Source organism: Erinaceus europaeus, chromosome 4 (genome assembly GCF_950295315.1).
Source record: "Erinaceus europaeus chromosome 4, mEriEur2.1, whole genome shotgun sequence".
NCBI lineage: Eukaryota > Metazoa > Chordata > Mammalia > Eulipotyphla > Erinaceidae > Erinaceus > Erinaceus europaeus.
Window position 1 is genome coordinate 75,709,737 of NC_080165.1, and position 18,103 is coordinate 75,727,839.

The 18,103-nt window shown below is 39.3% G+C and overlaps 1 protein-coding gene across 1 annotated transcript in view; it reads left to right on the forward strand.

Annotated features, from left to right (window-relative positions):
• The first annotated feature begins 17,754 nt into the window (after positions 1 to 17,754).
• LMBRD1 (LMBR1 domain containing 1) overlaps positions 17,755 to 18,103 on the forward strand; it is an 84,584-nt gene continuing 84,235 nt past the window's right edge. The window contains exon 1 of the mRNA XM_007529031.3: positions 17,755 to 17,989. Within this exon, the coding sequence (XP_007529093.1) occupies positions 17,909 to 17,989 (81 nt within the window). The 5' untranslated portion in view covers positions 17,755 to 17,908. The remainder of the gene's footprint in view (positions 17,990 to 18,103) is intronic.

Genomic DNA, 18,103 nt, shown 5'->3' on the forward strand with positions numbered 1-18,103 from the left:
AATTTTCCCCCTCTCATATTAATTAGCTAGTGATTTATATGACTACACTTTACTAGGAGTGTACATAAACACCATTCCCACCACCAAAAGACTGTGTCCCATCCCATCCCATCCCACCCACCCCCACCCACCCCCATTTGTTTGGCTTTGTATGTTAACTCTTTTCAGTCACCAGGTGCCAGATGTCATCAGGATGCCGGCCAGGCTTCCCTGGACTGAAGACCCCACCAATGTGTCCTGGAGCTCTGCTTCCCCAGAGACCCACCCTACTAGGGAAAGAGAGAGGCAGACTGGGAGTATGGACTGACCAGTCAACGCCCATGTTCAGCGGGGAAGCAATTACAGAAGCCAGACCTTCTACCTTCTGCAACCCACAATGACCCTGGGTCCATGCTCCCAGAGGGATAGAGTGGGAAAGCTATCAGGGGAGGGGGCGGGATATGGAGATTGGGTGGTGGGAATTGTGTGGAGTTGTACCCCTCCTACCCTATGGTTTTGTTAATTTATCCTTTCTTAAATAAAAAATAAATTAAAAAAAAGAAAAAGAAAAAAATTTCAATAAGTTAATTGTTCTCAAATTTCAGCAATAATTAAATCACAAATCCAGTTAATGCATACTTTACTAGAATCAAAACTCATGTTATTTAAATGAAGAAGAAAATTCACACAACTACCAAATGATTCCACTTAAAACTGGCACTCAAGAGTTGCTTGCTAGCAAAGATTTAGTTAAGTATAAAGTATAAAATCTTATTGCACTTAAGTAGCAAACAATACTTGCGATCATTGATACCATTTTGTACAATTCTATTATGGGAACAGTTTCTACATTTATGAAATTGAAATAAAAATCCAAAAATGCATTAGTTATATAGCCAGATAGACCTGCACTTTTCTACTATTAAACTCAGATCTGACTTTCTGTTTCAGCAAAACATCATCATGCACCATATTAAAATAAAGTTGTTAACAGGATTCTATAACTTTTAAAGTTTTGTTTGTGTTTACTATTTTGTTTTAAAGTTTTGTACAATCTATAAAATAAAAGTACTTTTACAGACTTTTATGTATTGCAATAACACATGGAAATAATTTAAATTGGTATCAGAATTCCCCTAGGTGCTCCTCCAGTAAAAGATATCCATTTATATATTTCTCAACTATGAGAAAAGCAGGTTAGTTGTGTAAAATAAGTTGCAGATCCAAAAGACTGAAGCGTTTATCTTTTGGAGAGTGTTCTGTCTTAAGATAAAGAAAACAAAATTTTATTCACATTTAATTCCAAAGCAATGACCTGCTTCTCAAGAGAACTGAAAGTATTCTGAAGAGGGGGAGATAAAACATACCAAGAAACTTAGAAGTGGTTTCTTTGTGTTGGAGCAGTATTCATAAACATGCAATAAAGTGATGGGAAAGATGAAAGAGGGCTACTTTTGAAAAGGAGTAGAAGGAACTGAAGAACTGAAGGACTGAAGGAAATATTGTTGAGGCCTGACCCCTACCCTCAAGGAAAGAACTTGTCTCCCTCAAACAGACTAAAGGAGACATGCTGGGAAAAAGCAGACCTCCTCACCCATACAGGAAAAACTTATCTTGCTCTTGCCTGCAGAAGACACTTATGTGAGACTTTCCTCCCTGACAACCAAAAATACCCCTGAATGGACAATAAATCTAAGACCACAAACTCTTCCCACGCTGCCAAAAAATAGCCCTGAACCAAAACCCTATATAAGGCCTACCAACTTGTCCTGGGGCTTTGCTCATCAAGTTCCCTCCTCCCACCTGGGCTCTCTCTCTCTCTCTCTTAGCTACTATATTAAAACTTCCCTTCGACTGCTCACCTGACTTTACTTTTCTCATATTTCTAAAGACTGTCTATAATGTTCTAGGGGAAGAAAAGGGAAAGGGGAAATATTTCTCTCAGCTGCAAGGCAGATTCACAGGACTGCAACCTTTATCTTCTCGGGAATGTTCCATATTCAGATAAAAAATACAAAATTATGGATGTGAGTTTTAAATTCAAAAGTAAAATTCTGTTAGTATAAGAAACAGTTAAAAAATCTTAGCACCTGACAAATAATACAGATTAAAAAAAAAAATACTTGAAAGAAATCCAGACTTGACTCTGGTTTCATACTCCCAAAATTTCTATTACATTCACCACCCACAAACTTCCTGTGTTGGACATGATGAACTTTTTCTACTTTTTCTCTGTCTCAATATAAGCATGTAGCCCTTTGCATTACAGTGACTATTACATTTTGGCATTATTAGAACCAACAGCCGATTCTTTTTAATGCTCTTGACTTCAATTAGGTTTCAGATAATCAATTCAATTCAGTGCTTTTCTGTTCTGTTCAATCCTGACACTATCTACATGGAGCTAGAATCAGATTAAAGGGTTACAGGACACATTAGTTAGTTCATCTGCTCAGAAAAGTCAGGTTGGCATCTTGGTAGTATCTGAAATTTGGTGGCCGAAGAACACAGTTAACTCAGGAATCAAATGAAAAGATACAAGTAAGTAAGGCCAAGTATGGGGAGAAGGAGATCCAGAGCTTCCAGGCTCTCTTTGGCACACTGCAGCATCTCCATATGCTCACAAAATAAAAAGTTATTCAAATCTTAATGTTGGTGAGAATTTATTGTACTTTATCCCTAGTATCTCCTTCTCTCTTCAGAAATTTCAAACTTCTATAGTCACATAAATATATTCCATCAAACCCAAGTTAGATGGATTCTATTTTATTAATTTAAAAATTCTTTCAAAAATGTATGCATTTATTGAATAGCAACAGAGTGAAACTGTGAAGGAAAGGATAAGAGAGAGGGGAAAAGAAAGAAAGATATCTGTACCTTTTGTGAAGCTTCCCCTGCAGTGGGAACTGGAGGCTTGAACCTGGGTCCCTGTGCTGCAAGCAGCAGCTGGCGTGCGCTCCAACAAGCAGAAGCTTGTGACCAGGGAGTCTCTGGATAGGGTAGGATACTGGGCCATCAGCAGGAGGGTGAATAACGGGTCCTAAGGGTGAGAACACTCTTGGGTTAGAAAACAGAGGCTAGGGGGTAAAAGAAAGGAAATCTTTTGATTATTTCTGAAGCTCACAACTCGCCCCCACCCCAGAACCAGCCCCCCAGGGGCTAGAGAGCCTCTCCTAGCAGATTCCCCACTGAGCTATTTTCTTTACCAAGATTCCTGGTTCACTTCCTAACAAAATCCCAATACCTAGACCAGTTCTCGTAAGACAGAGCATATGTTCACATGTTTCTATAAATTAAGGCAAAATATATACCTGAAAGCAAAAATACACAATAGTCTGTAGCGAGTCAGTATATAGTTCATAATGAAATAGTGTCTGCTTAGACTTAGATACCTTCCTCACCTACTTCCTATTGCAGTTCTCTCACTCACTCCAAAGCTAACTCATGAAAGCAAGGACTGAAAAAATCTGAATAAGGGCAAGAGACTGTCATACTTTAACGATGACTCTTTAGTCACTATCAAGCCACCCCATCAGGTGGGGCCCTAATTGGGGAGTCCTGACATGATGGGCCTAGACCTCGAATAAATTTCTCTTTCCATTGTTACCAGTAATTCCTAGCAGGAACAACACAAAAAACCCCTTTGTGGGCCCCCATAGTACCTTGCCCTCAACTTGGATCAACAATGGTAGATAACATTCCATCCTCCAAACGGACAACATACTCTATGCTACACCTGAGGAAAATGGGTCCCGATACTGGGGCAGCTTGGAACATTCCTGCTTATGACCACAGAATGTGATCTCAATTATATAGGGTTGCAGAGGTCACATAGGCTTCTAAGCTTAATATGGGCCCCAGATCACATCAAATCAATGGGGTTTACAGTCAACAATATTTATACACCTTTTCCAGATTTGGGAGCTATTCTCTTCCCTGATCCAGCTTTCTGGTTCTTCTGCCAGCCATGACACCACCTCCCCAGACAATAATTAGGACCTACCTGCATATTAGATTTCAAGCTCAGGGAAAACAACAACAACAACAACAAAACAAACAAGAAAACACTAGTACAGCCATAGGCCCTTTGGAATATAACTAAAATATGCCTACTAGCTATCTACAAAATGTAGGGCTCCCCAACTCTTCATCTGCACTATTTTAGCCTTTTAGGTCCATGAGTAGTCAACAATTTGTTTGGCTTTGTATGTTAATTCTCTTTTCAACCTCCAGGTTCCAGATGCTAGCATGATGCTGACCAGACTTCCCTGGACAGACAACCCCACAAATGTGTCCTGGAGCTCTGCTTTCCCAGAGCCCTTCCCCACTAGGTTAACGAGAGAGACAGGCTGGGAGTATGGATCGACCTGCCAATGCCCATGTTCAACGGGGAAGCAATTACAGAAGCCAGATCTTCCACCTTCTGCATCTCACAATGGCCTTGGGTCCATGCACCCAGAAGGTTAAAGAATAGGAACACTATCAGGGGAGGGGATGGGATCCAGAGTTCTGGTGGTGGGAACTGTGTGAAGTTGTACCCCTCTTATCCTATGGTTTAGTCAATGTTTCCTTTTTATAAATAAAAAATAGGAGGTTAGTCTCAATTTTTATTATATCTTTATACAACTCTGGCAATCTTGAATATTAGCCTGTGGACTGAACTGAGTAGCCCCAGAATCATTCAGCTTACAAGATAATCAGACAGTATTATACAGGTTGTTGACTTGAGGAGATAGAAAAAGTAAAGATTGAATATATATTGTCTCCAGGGTTATCTCTGGGTGTTGCCTGCACATGGAATCTGCCACTCAACACTTCTGGTGGCTTTTTTTTTTTTTTTTTTTTGAGAGAGAAATGTATAGGGAAGCAGGAGTCAGAGAGGGAGGGTGTGGCATTTGCAGCACCATTTTGTCACTCACAGAGCTTCCTCCCTGTATGTGGCAGTAGAGACTTAAACCTAGATCTCAGAGAATGGCAATTTGTGCACTATAGTGGGTGTACCACTGCCCACTCACAAAGCCGAATAATTTTAAAAAGGTATCTGTGGAAACTTAAACTTTATTTAAGGAAACCTGAACTCTTTTTTTTTTTTAATTTTTTATTTAAGAAAGGATTAGTGAACAAAAACATAAGGTAGGAGGGATACAACTCCACACAATTCCCACCGCCCAATCCCCATAACCCACCCCCTCCCATGGTAGCTTTCCTATTCTCTAGCCCTCTGGGAGCATGGACCCAGGGTCGTTGAGGGTTGCAGAAGGTAGAAGGTCTGGCTTCTGTAATTGCTTCCCCGCTGAACATGGGCGTTGACTGGTTGGTCCATACCCCCAGTCTGCCTCTCTCTTTCCCTAGTAAGTTGTGTCTCTGGGGAAGCTGCGCTCCAGGACACATTGGTGGGGTCTTCAATCCAGGGAAGCCTAGCCAGCATCCTGGTGGCATCTGGAACCTGGTGATTGAAAAGAGAGTTAACATATGAAGCCAAACAATTTGTTGAGCAATCATGGATCCCAAGCTTGGAATAGTGGAGAGGAAGTGTTAGGGAGGTACTCACTGCAAACTCTAGTGTACTTCTGCTTTCAGGTATATATTTTGCAGTAGTTTATGGATACGTGTGCACATAAGCTCTCTTTCACAGAAACTGGTGTATATCTAGGTTATGGGACTTTGTTAGAAAGTGAACTACCTGAGATGAAATTAGAGTGTACTATAAAAGGAAAGGTCTCACCCGAGTAATGAAGCTGAAGGGTTGTCATTCCACATGTGAAGTCTCGGGATACAGTCTGAGGTGAAGCATGTTGAGGTGGCAATCGTTGCTTTGGTTAGGTTGTGATCGGCGGATGCAATATTATTTGGTTTGGATTGGGAGATGCATACGGGAAAGTGGGCCCTATCCAAGGGTTCCAGGACTGGGGGAAGTAGGGGCTCTATAGTGAAGATGTGAGGTTCCTGCTGTCTTAGGGTTCAAAAAGACAGTTGATAGTTAATATTATCATCACATTATTTGTTAATTGGGTTAACTTTGAAAAGTCCCTTTGTTATGGTTTGCTGTACAGTACCCACTATCTTGGGAAACCTGAACTCTTAAAGAAATGGCTGAGCACACATATTACAATGCACAGGACTGAGGTTCAAGCCCCCAGTTCCCACCTGCAGGAGGAAAGCTTAATGAATGGTGAAGCAGTGTTGAAGGTGTCTTTCTGTCTCTCTCCCTCTCTATATCCCCCTTCCTCTCAACTTCTGACTGTCTCTATCAAATAATTCATTGGGATTCTGGCATAAAATGTATATACCCAAAAAGCATCTTTCTAGAGATCTTAGTAACTGAATAATTAATGAAATTTCAAGCAGGATTAACAGAAACTAACCTCAGAACTGGCAATGACAGTGATGCACTACAACTCTTGAAAGGACAAGAAGTAACTAAAATCAGGCAAGACTTATAATTAGGAAAGAGCTACTTAGCAGTCATTGTCAACCCATAGTTTTTTGGGGACGTAGAAAAATTAACCTGACTCCTCTCTCACCCTAGGATATACTAGTACCTGCACTTGGATGGATTCAACAGAAAGTTAAAAGATAAGGGAGTCTATTTGAAGCAAAACAGAAAGAGAAACCTCCAGGGTTATAGAATAGGGTGGTGAAGGAAAGAGAAAGGATCCGGAGGAACAAATGGATGACACTCAGCTAACAAGAATACATTTGTCCAAATGGGAACAAGACTCAAAACAATGTTTTTTCTAGTGAAAACAAAGAGGGCATTTTCCACAGTGTATGATGTATTCTAGCATTAGTGAGCAGAAATTATTATTCTAAGTTTTGCCTAGTTAATGAGAAACTGATATTTCTAAGTAAAAGAAGGGTCAATTTCTTTGTCTGAACTAAAATTCATTGTTCATTTGTATTGTATATAATGAAAACAATCATGATATCTATGGTTTAAAACATTCAAATTCTATACAGAATATCTAAACGAGTTATATAATGTTTTATTTTTATATTAAAATATAGTTTCCTTTCCCTATTAGAAGCTACTTCTGATTTCAAATGTTTCCCTTCCCTATTAGAAGCTACTTCTGATTTCAATACATTGATATTTTAAATATAACTACCAATGAGTTGGCTTATAGCTGAGAAAAAAAAAGAGAACAATATTAACATTTTCTGTAAGTCTTATAGAGCAGGTAACTTCCTTAATGTAGACCTTCTGTACCATACAAAGAATTTTGATCCATTCTCCAGGTAGGGGAGAAATGACCAGGGGAAGATTATCAGAGGGCTCTGAACTCCAACTCCATCAGGACACAGAGAGAGGAGAGAAAAAAGGGAGGGGCATTTGAATGTAGTAATGGGTATAATGGGTGTATATATGACTTGAAAAGGAATGTAAGATGGGACTTAAAAAATAGGCAAATATATGCAAATATAGACAGAGAGTTGTAGAAATAGTTAATGCATACTCGCATTAATAGTTAATAAATAGTTAATGCATACCTTAAGAGAACTGCTGTAGCTTACAATGGAGGTGGTAGGAACAGTGCAGAGTTTTACTCCTGTTATCTTATAATTTTATAAATCAATATTAAATTGCTAAAAAAAAAAAAGGAAAGATAATGAAAAGGAGAGAAGTGAGGAGAGAGGAAAGGATCAGAGGGGAGGATAGAGTTATTTATTTAAATGAGAGAGAACAAAACACTACTTAGTTCTTACATATAACAATGTTGGGGATTATATTGGGGAGCCTGGGCTTCAGTTATGAAAGTCTGGTGCACCATCACTGCAAATCTCCCTGACCTAAGTTTCATAACTAGCAATAGTTTCAAAGCTATTAAGCAAATAAACAAGAACCATTTCTTTGCTAAGTCAATATACCCACTAATAACTGACAACATTCAGAATCCTATTTCTGGTACTTACAGCTCCGTCTTTTTTTTTTTTTTCTGTCTTTTTTGTTTGTCTTTCTAATTTTTTTCCCCATGGAAATTCGAGACTGTGCTGTTGAGGGGGAAACTAGTTAGGTCATGGAAAGTCCAAGGACTACTAATTTACACCCAGGAATGTCAGGTCAGGGTGCCTTTTTAAAAAGAATTGCAAGGGACTCCACGATCAAGTGTGCAAAATATAAAGTTCTTTATTACAAAGATGTGAGGTAAAAGTCACACAAAGGTGACATTAAAGTGCAGAGACAGTTCATGGAGACAGAACCACATTAAGGACTCAAAAGATGAAGGCCCATTCATACATACCCCTCTCATAAATCCTGATCTTTGTCACAACAGGGCCAGCTTCCCATTGGTCCACTGAGATCACCCATTTTTCCTATTAAGTTACAGCTCAATATCGCTAAACTTTCTCTAAAATTGAGTTATAGCTCAATTTCTCTAAAATTTCCATAGTGAATAAGGTGTTTCGAAAAACTACTATTTCCTAGTGCTACCTTTAAGTTCATCCCCACTGGTATAGGAAAACACATTGTAATGTTTTGGAAGAATGAAAGGCTGGTGTTTGTTCTCACAATATTAAAAAATCACGCATTATCTCAACAAAGAATTGAGGGGAGAACATGATTTTCAGGTTGTTTAAACTTTTATTTGGGAAAATTGAGAACATTCACATTAGTTCCATCGCTGGGGAGCTAGAGACGACCCGAACTGCCCCTGCGGCTACAGACAGACTATGACCCACATAGTCAACGACTGCCACCTCTCCAGATTCAAAGGAGGTCTCGAAACATTACATCAGGCTCAACCTGATGCTGTTGACTGGCTACGGAAGAAGGGCAAACGCTAGAAGAAGAAGGGCATGAGAGGAGAGAGAGAGGGAGAGAGAGAGAGAGAGGGAGAGAGAGAGAGAGAGAGAGAGAGAGAAAGAGAGAGAGAAAGAAGATACAAACAATATGTAGGTGGTCCAGCAGAGAGAGAGAGAGACAGAGAGAGAGAGAGCCTGAGAGCTCAAAGGTCTAGCTTTTAAAACCCAAGCCCCTCTTCCACCTTTCCAAGCCATACCTATAACCATTCATATTTTCTGAATGGTACCTTGTCTGTCAACAATAACATAAAATAAAGTGACTATGTTCTGGCTATCTGAGGTTCCAGGGTTCCAGTCCCTCAGTATTGTCCCTAACAGTGCTTCAAATGGACAGGGTAGCTTAAACTGTTTATAGGAAATCATTTGTTTATAGGAACATTTAATTTGCAAAAATATCATTTGTAAACAAAAGAACAGCTGCAGGGATGCACATTACTACCTCCTTCTTAATGACTAAGTCCTTTAGAAATAATGAATAGTTAAAACGAATTATAGGCTTTGTTCTGGGGGGAAGTTTGAGAAGACAAGGTCCTATAGGTGAGAAGGCCTAAGGGTGTCCAACCTCTTGTTAGCTGCCCTAAATTCAGATCCTGGTTTTTCCTTTTCCTGCTCTCTCCTATTTCCATCTGTGTAAAAGTCTGAAATACATACTAGGGGGGCGGGGGAGTGATTTGAGATAACATTCTCAGACCTCTGATTGTAGAGTCAAACATCAAACAGCAATAAAGATTTTTTTTTTTTCTGGTGCCCAGTAGTTAGTACTTGCTCTCATTCAAAATTTATCTTCTAGTTTATTTAAGAAAAACTAAATTCATTTACTTGGCTAAGTTATACTATTTCATTATGCAAGCTCTGTGTTCTTGGTGTAGATATTTTATTGATATATTTAACAACTAGTCAGTTGACAACGTAAGGGATATTATTTATTTTATAGTTGCATTAAATTTTTTATCTTTCCAAATCATTTTCTTGGGAGATGGTTAGTGATTTACAGTACAGTTGTTGACATATAGGTACAATTTCTCATCTCCCCATGATATGTGACTTCAAAATACTCTCATCCTCATCTTGTGTCCTAGGTGGAACTTACAAAAACAAGGACAGAAAAGGAAAACACAGAGTAAAACTAAGACTGCATGTAGTGTATTGTACAAAAACAAAGAACTAAGAGGCAGTAAGGGAAGAGAGGGGATTGGGGTTTGTGTCGTGGTAGAAAGGATATTATTAGGGAGTCGGGCGGTGGTGCAGTGGGTTAAGCGCATGTGGCGCAAAGCGCAGGGACCGGCGTAAGGACCCCGGTTCGAGCCCCCGGCTCCCCACCTGCAGGAGAGTCGCTTCACAGGCAGTGAAGCAGGTCTGCAGGTGTCTATCTTTCTCTCCCCTCTCTCTCTGTCTTCCCCTCCTCTCTCCATTTCTCTCTGTCCTATCCAACAACAAAGCAACGTCAACAATGGCAATAATACTGCAACGAGGCTGCAACAACTAGGGCAACAAAAGGGGGAAAAAATGGCCTCCAGGAGCAGTGGATTCATGGTGCAGGCACCGAGCCCAGCAATAACCCTGGAGGAAAAAAAAAAAAAAAAAAAGAAAGGATATTATTTTTTGGTTATCTGAAAGGATCTGATCTAATCAGTTGCAACACCTTAAGAACAGAATACAACACTGAGAAAGAAAAAAAATATTTTCATGGACTGTCAGTGTCAGTTCTTTCTTGAGTTTCTCCCTGCTCTTTCTGATGGCTAGCTAGGTGTATGAATTTCACACTGACCACCCAGTCTCCATAATTGCACAAAGCAATTCCTTTCAGCCCCTTTTTCCTTCTCTCTTCCCCTTCATGCTTTAGATACTATGTGTTGAAAATTAATCCTTATTACCATCTCATAAATTAATCATCTTTAATGTTGAAAGTCATTTTAACTGCCTGCTGGGACACTTCACAAGCAGGTGTCTATCTTTCTCTTTTTCTCTCTATTTCCCCTTCCTTCTCAATTTATCTTTGTCTTATCCCTTTTTAAAAAAAGGTAGAAAGAAAAATGGCCACCAGGAGCTGTGGATTCTTAGTGCTGGCACTGAGCCCCATTGATAACCCTGGCAGCAAAAGGAAAAAAAGTCTTTTAACTTTTATCATTATTTTAACTTTTATCATCTCTTGTCTTCACTGTGTCAACAAAATCTTATATAATATATAAGATACTATATATTATATATTATATGAGATAATCCCTGCTGCTGAAACCCCCTCCCCTATCTTCAACCCAGCATTCAGAATATCCAAGGGGGAATTTTACAAAATACAAGTTTTGCTATAGCTCTTACCTTATTAGAGTAGTTCCCTGGTCCTCATACCCCATAGGATGAATGCCACGTATCTTAATATGACTATACAGCCATTCATGATCTTTTTATAACTGGATAATTTCCCCAATTCCACTTTGATTACTTAAGCAATACTGAGCACGGTATCTCCTGCTCTTTGCCTTTACACATGGTACTACATTAATGGAAGATTTGTTCAATCTTCTCTTAAAGATTAATGAGTATTTTGTTGCCCAGTGTCACAGAAAGTCAAACTCTACCACACCGGTTTTTGCATAAAGGGAAAAATTCCTTAGTAGTTACTTGAGCTCATAATCCAGAGTTGGAATCCATTAATTCAAAGCAGTCCCCCTCCCAGGAGTCTTTATACAGGTGAATGTGGGAGAGAAGAGGAAAACTAGGAGCTGAATTTAGGGCAGCAAAGGGGAGAGGTGCAGAACATCTCTAAATCTTCCTTCTACAACTTTTCACCTCTCAAGGATCATAGCTTCTCTTTGAACAAAGCCCTTAATGGGCCTTATCTGTTTTTCATTATACAAAGAATAATGAAGGGGAGTAGGAATGAATTCTGGAGGCTTTCCTATTTCCAGAAAGAGTCTTACTATATTAATTGCCAGAGTTAATTTTAACTCACTGATAAAGTCTATGGTCACCTAACCTTCTACCCAGGTCATATCTGTCAGTCTAAATCCAGCCCTTCATGGGGCCAGACTTCAGTCTTTTGGGGACCTATAATTCTCGTCCATCCTTTGAAATTGAGTTCAGTGTTACCTCTTGTAAGTTTCAATAAATGCATTTTCATATCTTAAATTACAAAAATTAAACAAAATTAAAGTTTTAATGTAAATTAAAAAGAGAAAGAAATCAGGAGGCCAGGCAGTAGCACACCTGGTTAAGAACACCTACTACCATTTCCAAGGAAATGGGCTCAAGCCCCCAGTCCCTACCTGCAGGGGGAAAGCAGTGCTGTACATTGCTTCTTCTCTGTCCTATCAAATTAAATAAAATTTAAAAAAAACTTAAAAAAATAAAAAACCAACAGAATTGGATAGGATGGTTAAAATTCTCCATTAAGTCTATTAAAAATAATAAAAGCAACATACTTGACAACAATTGAAAAACAGGAATGAGTATCTTTAAATTATAAATTGTCTAAAAACTTAAGAATCAGTTTTATTTATTCCATTTTATATTGTGCTAAATATATGTCTATGACACCTGAGTTATTTAGAGCCATTAATTCTAACATGGTAAGTTTAATTTACAAAATTTTATGACCTGTAAATTATTAGCCTATGTGAATTTTACTCTAAAAGCCATTTGATTTCAAATCTAAATTGAGAGTCTTTCCAAACAAGAAGTAGATACAACAATGCTATAAAACAGAATAAATCTTTGAATCAGAAAAAAATCTATTGTTAGAAAAAATACTAAATGGATCAAGTGCTAAAATTATTGAGTATGCTATGGATAGTTATAAAATCTCATACATTTGAAATTAGTTTTTATTACAATTATGACGCATAAACTGACTTTGACATTACCCTATATTTTAGCTGATAATGTAAATTTATTTTTTATGTCTTAATGTACATGAACGCTAGGTTTAAAAATTGAGATAATGAAACCCACTTGGAAGTACTAAATGGAATTTTAACATGTCTGTCTAGACTATGAATAAAAAAATAATTTCTTTCATAGCCAGAAGAAAATCCTAAGAAGTAAACCAACCAACATGCATCACTTGTTCATATGAGAATATTTGTTCCATTAGGATAATTATATAATGATATCTATTAGGAGTTTATAATTGTAGAAATATGAAAATGTGAATTTCATAATTCTCATTATGTTACTGTGTGCACTCTAATTTTAGGATGACAGATTGTTAAGTTGCCTATGTATGCACAAATCAAAAACACCCAAATATTACACATTTCAGTGGCATTTTCTTCTTGGCAATTTTTTATTCAATAAAATGGATACACTACACACTTTAATATATCTTATACTTCAAGGTTAAAAAAAAGCAATTTGATTTTCAGTGAAAATATGTGGGCTGTAAACATTAAATGTGTCATGGATTGACTGTTGAGCAAAAACCTCTGGTACCACTAGGTTACCTATCAGAGAGCAAATGCTATAGCAGGTGATTACCTTATAAACAGAAGTTTAGATCCTTTTTACAAGGGAGGGAAAAGCTTCCTGTGGTTGTGATGACTATTGGATGGGCTAACCATGGATTACTAGGGGAGAAAAGGAGATGGTAGTTTGGGGAGGCAAAGGCATGCTTAAAATTCTTCAGACCCACTGTAATGTTTTCCTGGAATCACTGTGAAATATTTCTAATAGAAAATTAAATTTAGGTTATACATGGCACACAGTAGAGAACTAAATTATAAATCAACATATAATGGGTCAGGACAGACACCTGTGAAGGCACTTGGATCTGAGGTCAACAAGGCCTAACTGGGAACTAAAGACATCAAAATAACTAAGGAAAGAATTCATCAGAAGGATTACTGATTATCACTTTAAGCACAAATCAAGTAGTTAGAGGTGAGATATGCCCACATCTCTCTGTAGGAAAGCACTGTTGGCTTTGCTTCCCCAAGATTCTGCTCTCCTTTAACATAGTCCTTGTTAGGCTGAGAGAATTTTCTGGAAGGACTCTTTCAGTAGAGGTTGTTGCTTCTTGCTCTAGCCCTCACACAATAAACACACAGTGGTGAGTCTCAGGAGTAAGTTAGCTTATTACATTATTTGGGTAACTGTATTAAAAAACAGAGTGGGTGGGGGGCGGCTGTAGTTTACTGGATTAAGCACACTAGGTTAGACGCTTATAGTACAAAATGCAAGGACCTGGGCCAGTATCCTGGCTCCTCACCTGCAAAGAGGTTGCTTCACAAGCTACGATGCAGGTCTGCAGGTATCTATCCCCCACCCCATCTCTGCCTTCTCCTCTTCTTTCAAATTCTTTCTGTGCTACCCAACAACAACAGCAATAATGACTATAGCAGGAACACCAACAACAATGGAAAAAAGATGGCCTCCAGAAGCAGTGGATTCATAGTGCAGGCACTGAGCCCTAGAGATAACCCTTGAGGCAAAAATAAATAAATAACAAAAACAAAAACAAACAAAAATAAAGTTGGGGGTGGGTGGGGTGGAGGGTAAGGAGAGGATCAAGAGAAAATAATCCAGACCTTTTTAGTACCAAAATACTCCTGAGTGCACACTTTGATGCTGACCAAGTAGCAGGCAGTTAGTGAATCAGTCACCTTTAGCAGTTGCTATTTCTAAAATTTAACTCATACCATTTAGTCTTGTGGGTAATTCTCTTATTTCCTCTTTCCATTAATATTAGAAGAGGGCTATTGGAAAACTGAAAGAGAGAAGTGATATGAGGGAAGTGATAGTAGATCACTCTCTTTTTCAAAGAATAAAAATAGAAAAAAATGGCTGTTGGGAGCAGTGAATTATATTTCTGTTTGATAGGATTGAGAGAAGTTAAGAGAAAGAGGGGAGAAATAGAGAGAGACACCTGCAGAAGTACTTCATTGTGGGGGACTAAAACCTGGGTACTTGCACATGGTAATTTGTGAGCTTAGCCTGGTGTGCCACCACTCAGCCCCCTAGCAGATATCTTATAAAGGCCTCTATCGCTTGTTAATCTAGTCATATCTGTCCAGGATTTTATAGAAGTGCTTTTCTCTTTCTTTCTTTCTTTCTTTCTTTTTCTTTTTTTTTCTGTAATGTTTCCTCTTATTGAATCCTTTGATGGTGATTAGCTATATATCATGACTATCTCCTTTACCTTAAAATGTACCAGCCTATACAGAAATCCAGGTGCCTTCCTAGGAGTTGTTGTGTAGAGGGTTGGGTGAGGATATTCACAGTAATTCAAGGTATCTTAGTTTATTTGGGCTACTGGAACAAAAATACTATCAATAAGGTAGTTTATACATAACAATTTTATTCCTTACAGTTCTGGGGGCTGTGAAGTCCCCTGATGGATTTAATATTTGTCTAGATCCATATCCTTGTTGATAGAAATGAGATGGGTTAGGATGCTTTTCGTAATCTTTTCCACTAAGGGCTTTATCCATTCATGTGAACTCTGCCATCATACCTCCAAAGATCACATCCCTAAATACAACTTGGACTTTAGGATTTAATACACGAATTTTGGTGGATGGGGGAACTCAAAATATTTCTTATACACCACCAGGGGAACAGGAAGAGGTTATTTAAACATCAGCACATTATGGAATGTGTACATAAAAACCTGAAGCTCTTAATGGCAAATAACTTGTTGGTAAGGAATTTTATACTTTGCCATGTGGGAGACCCATGTTTGAGCTTATCCTTCCACCACCCTGTAGAAAGCTTCATTACTGTGGTGTCTTCCCCTCCATATTTCTATCTCTGTCTCTATCTGAGAAAGTTTCCAAGGAGCAGTGAACCCCTGCTGACAGCAAACAAAAATAAAAGGAGGAGATAGCAGGGGAGGGGGAAGTTTTATTTATCTATTTATTTATTGCCGCCAGCATTATCCTTGGGGCTTGGTGCCAGCACTACAAATTCATATGTGTGTGTGTATTTATATATATATATATTTTTTTCCCCTTTATTCGACAGGACAAGGAGAGATTGAGCAAGGGGAGGAGGAAATACAGAGGGAAAGAAAGATGGACACCTACAGTTCTGCTTCACTACTCATGAAGCATTCCCACTGCAGATGGCAATAAGGGCTCAAATCTGGATCTTTGGACATGGTAATTTTTATTCACTTATTTAACCAATTTAAGATATTTTATGTTTCTAAAATATTCACATTTGCCAATTTTATAAATGAACATGTATTTCCTTTGTAATTATAAACAGTCAATAAGAATTTTAACAATTTAAAAAGTACTCTGCTCTGTAATCAGAGGCTTCTTAGATTAAGAGCATAAGAAGAAAGTTTTCAATATTTGCTGGTTTAGCTGTATGTTAAATGCACAGTCTTTAATACAAATTATGAGGAAAAACTAAAAAGTGGGTTAAAAGACACATGCCTGCCCGCCTTTTTTATTTTCTCTTAATTTTCCCTAGTGAAGTTACTAATTGGTTAGTCTTGTCAGCAACATAGGTTTATAAAGCTTTCCCAACCTAATAACCAAGCAACTGCCTAATATTATAAAAGGGTAAAGCCAGCTCATTAAATGGGTTTAGTCCAAGGAAAGTAGATATTTAAAAGGTTCACTTCAATCTAAGTAAAGGTCAAATTTCCTATGAATTAAAGTGCTGGGTGAAGATTATGATCTCTAACTATAATTCTTTGCATAGAGAACCATGGAAAATTGCATGAGGCTTTTTTAACTTAAAATTTTCTGCCAAATAAAATAGTGCATAAAAGTAGGCGAGATGCGAAATCAGAGAGATTTCTTTTGTGAGAAATGTTGGCCTGTGAATTCTCATCTCTTACCAGGTCTCTAGGTTGAGATCTTCATCAACAGGCTATTTCCAGCCAGGGGTCTGGGATTCTTACTAGTACAAATGTGTCTGGTAGGTTTTCTTGGTTTAAGCAAAAGTGTGGCTTTTGTGCTTCAAGGGATGGTAGTTACATAGTACAGCGTACAAGCCTCAGGCCAATTTGTTTTTGGTTTCTGTTTTCCCTCTATGTGTAGGAGAGAGAGAGAGAGAGGGAGAGAGAGAGAAATGTAAAGAAAAGGATCTGGGTGGTAGCATAGTGGGTTAAACACACGTGGCGCGAAGCGCAAAAATCCACACAAGTGTCGTGGTTCGACCCCCCGGCTCTCCACTTGCAGGAAGGTTGGCTTCACGGGTGGTGATACAGATCTGCAGGTGTCTACTCCTCTCTTGATTTCCCTCTGTCCTATCAAAAAAAAAAAAAAGGAGGAAAAGAAATGGAAAGAGAGAAAGAATAAGGGGAGAAAAGGGAGGGGAGACAGAGAGGAAAAGAGACAAGAAAATGGGCAACTAGTACATTCAGCAATAACGACTAAACCAGAAGCCTTAAACGTGGAAGTTCTTCATGCTATAATATGAACTATTTCTGGGACACTGTTTCTTAACCCTGCAGTTTTTTAAACATATATTTTATTGATTTATTGGATAGAGACAGCCAGAAATTGAAGGGAGAGGAGGAGATAGCGAGGGAGAGATATTTGCAGCCCTGCTTCATCACTCATGAAGCCTTCCCGCCTGCACGTGGGGACCAGGGCCTTGAACCCGGGTCCTTGCGCACTGTAATGTGTGCCCTTAACCAGGTGCACCACCACCTAGCCCCAGTTTTTTTTTTTTTTTAATAATCAGAGAAAATAAGATGTATTAACACTTCAAAAAATTTTTTTTCTAACACCATTACCAGTACTAATGCCTTGGACATTACAAATTTTCTCGTGGAGGAAGTGGAAATCTGGCTTGGATCTCCAGATATAACCTATCCAAGTCTTGTGGCCTTCCCTCGCTCCAGTTCATCAGCTTTGCCTCAATCAAATTTCCCAAACAGGTTGCGCAGTGAAACTACATCTCTGCAGTTTTGAACCTTCCCAGGACCTAAGGAGGGGGAGCGGGATGACGTCACCGAGACCAGGCGCGCCCCGCCCCATCCTCCTTTTGCTGCCCCGCCCCCTCCGGGTTTCCAAGCGCTTTGGCCAAGTCTCCTAGGCAACCGATTACTCCGCCCCCTCCGGCCCTTTCACCTTTAGGGTGCGCGGCGACCGCGGCCCTCTGGCTCTCTCCCTTTCCCCCCTCCCTCTCCCTACCCCCTCCGCCCGAGCTTTCCGGGCCGGAAGCAAATATGGCGACGGCGGCAGCGGAGGTTGGGGCGGCCTCGGCGGAGCTGGTGATCGGCTGGTGCATATTCGGCCTCTTATTACTGGTAGGGGAGGTGCTTGGAGTTTTCCCGGTGTTTGCACGGGTGTTGAGAGAGGGAGGGGCTGATCCTGCGACTGCCCTCCCTGGGCTCGGAGACCCTTCTCGCTCCGCCCCCCCC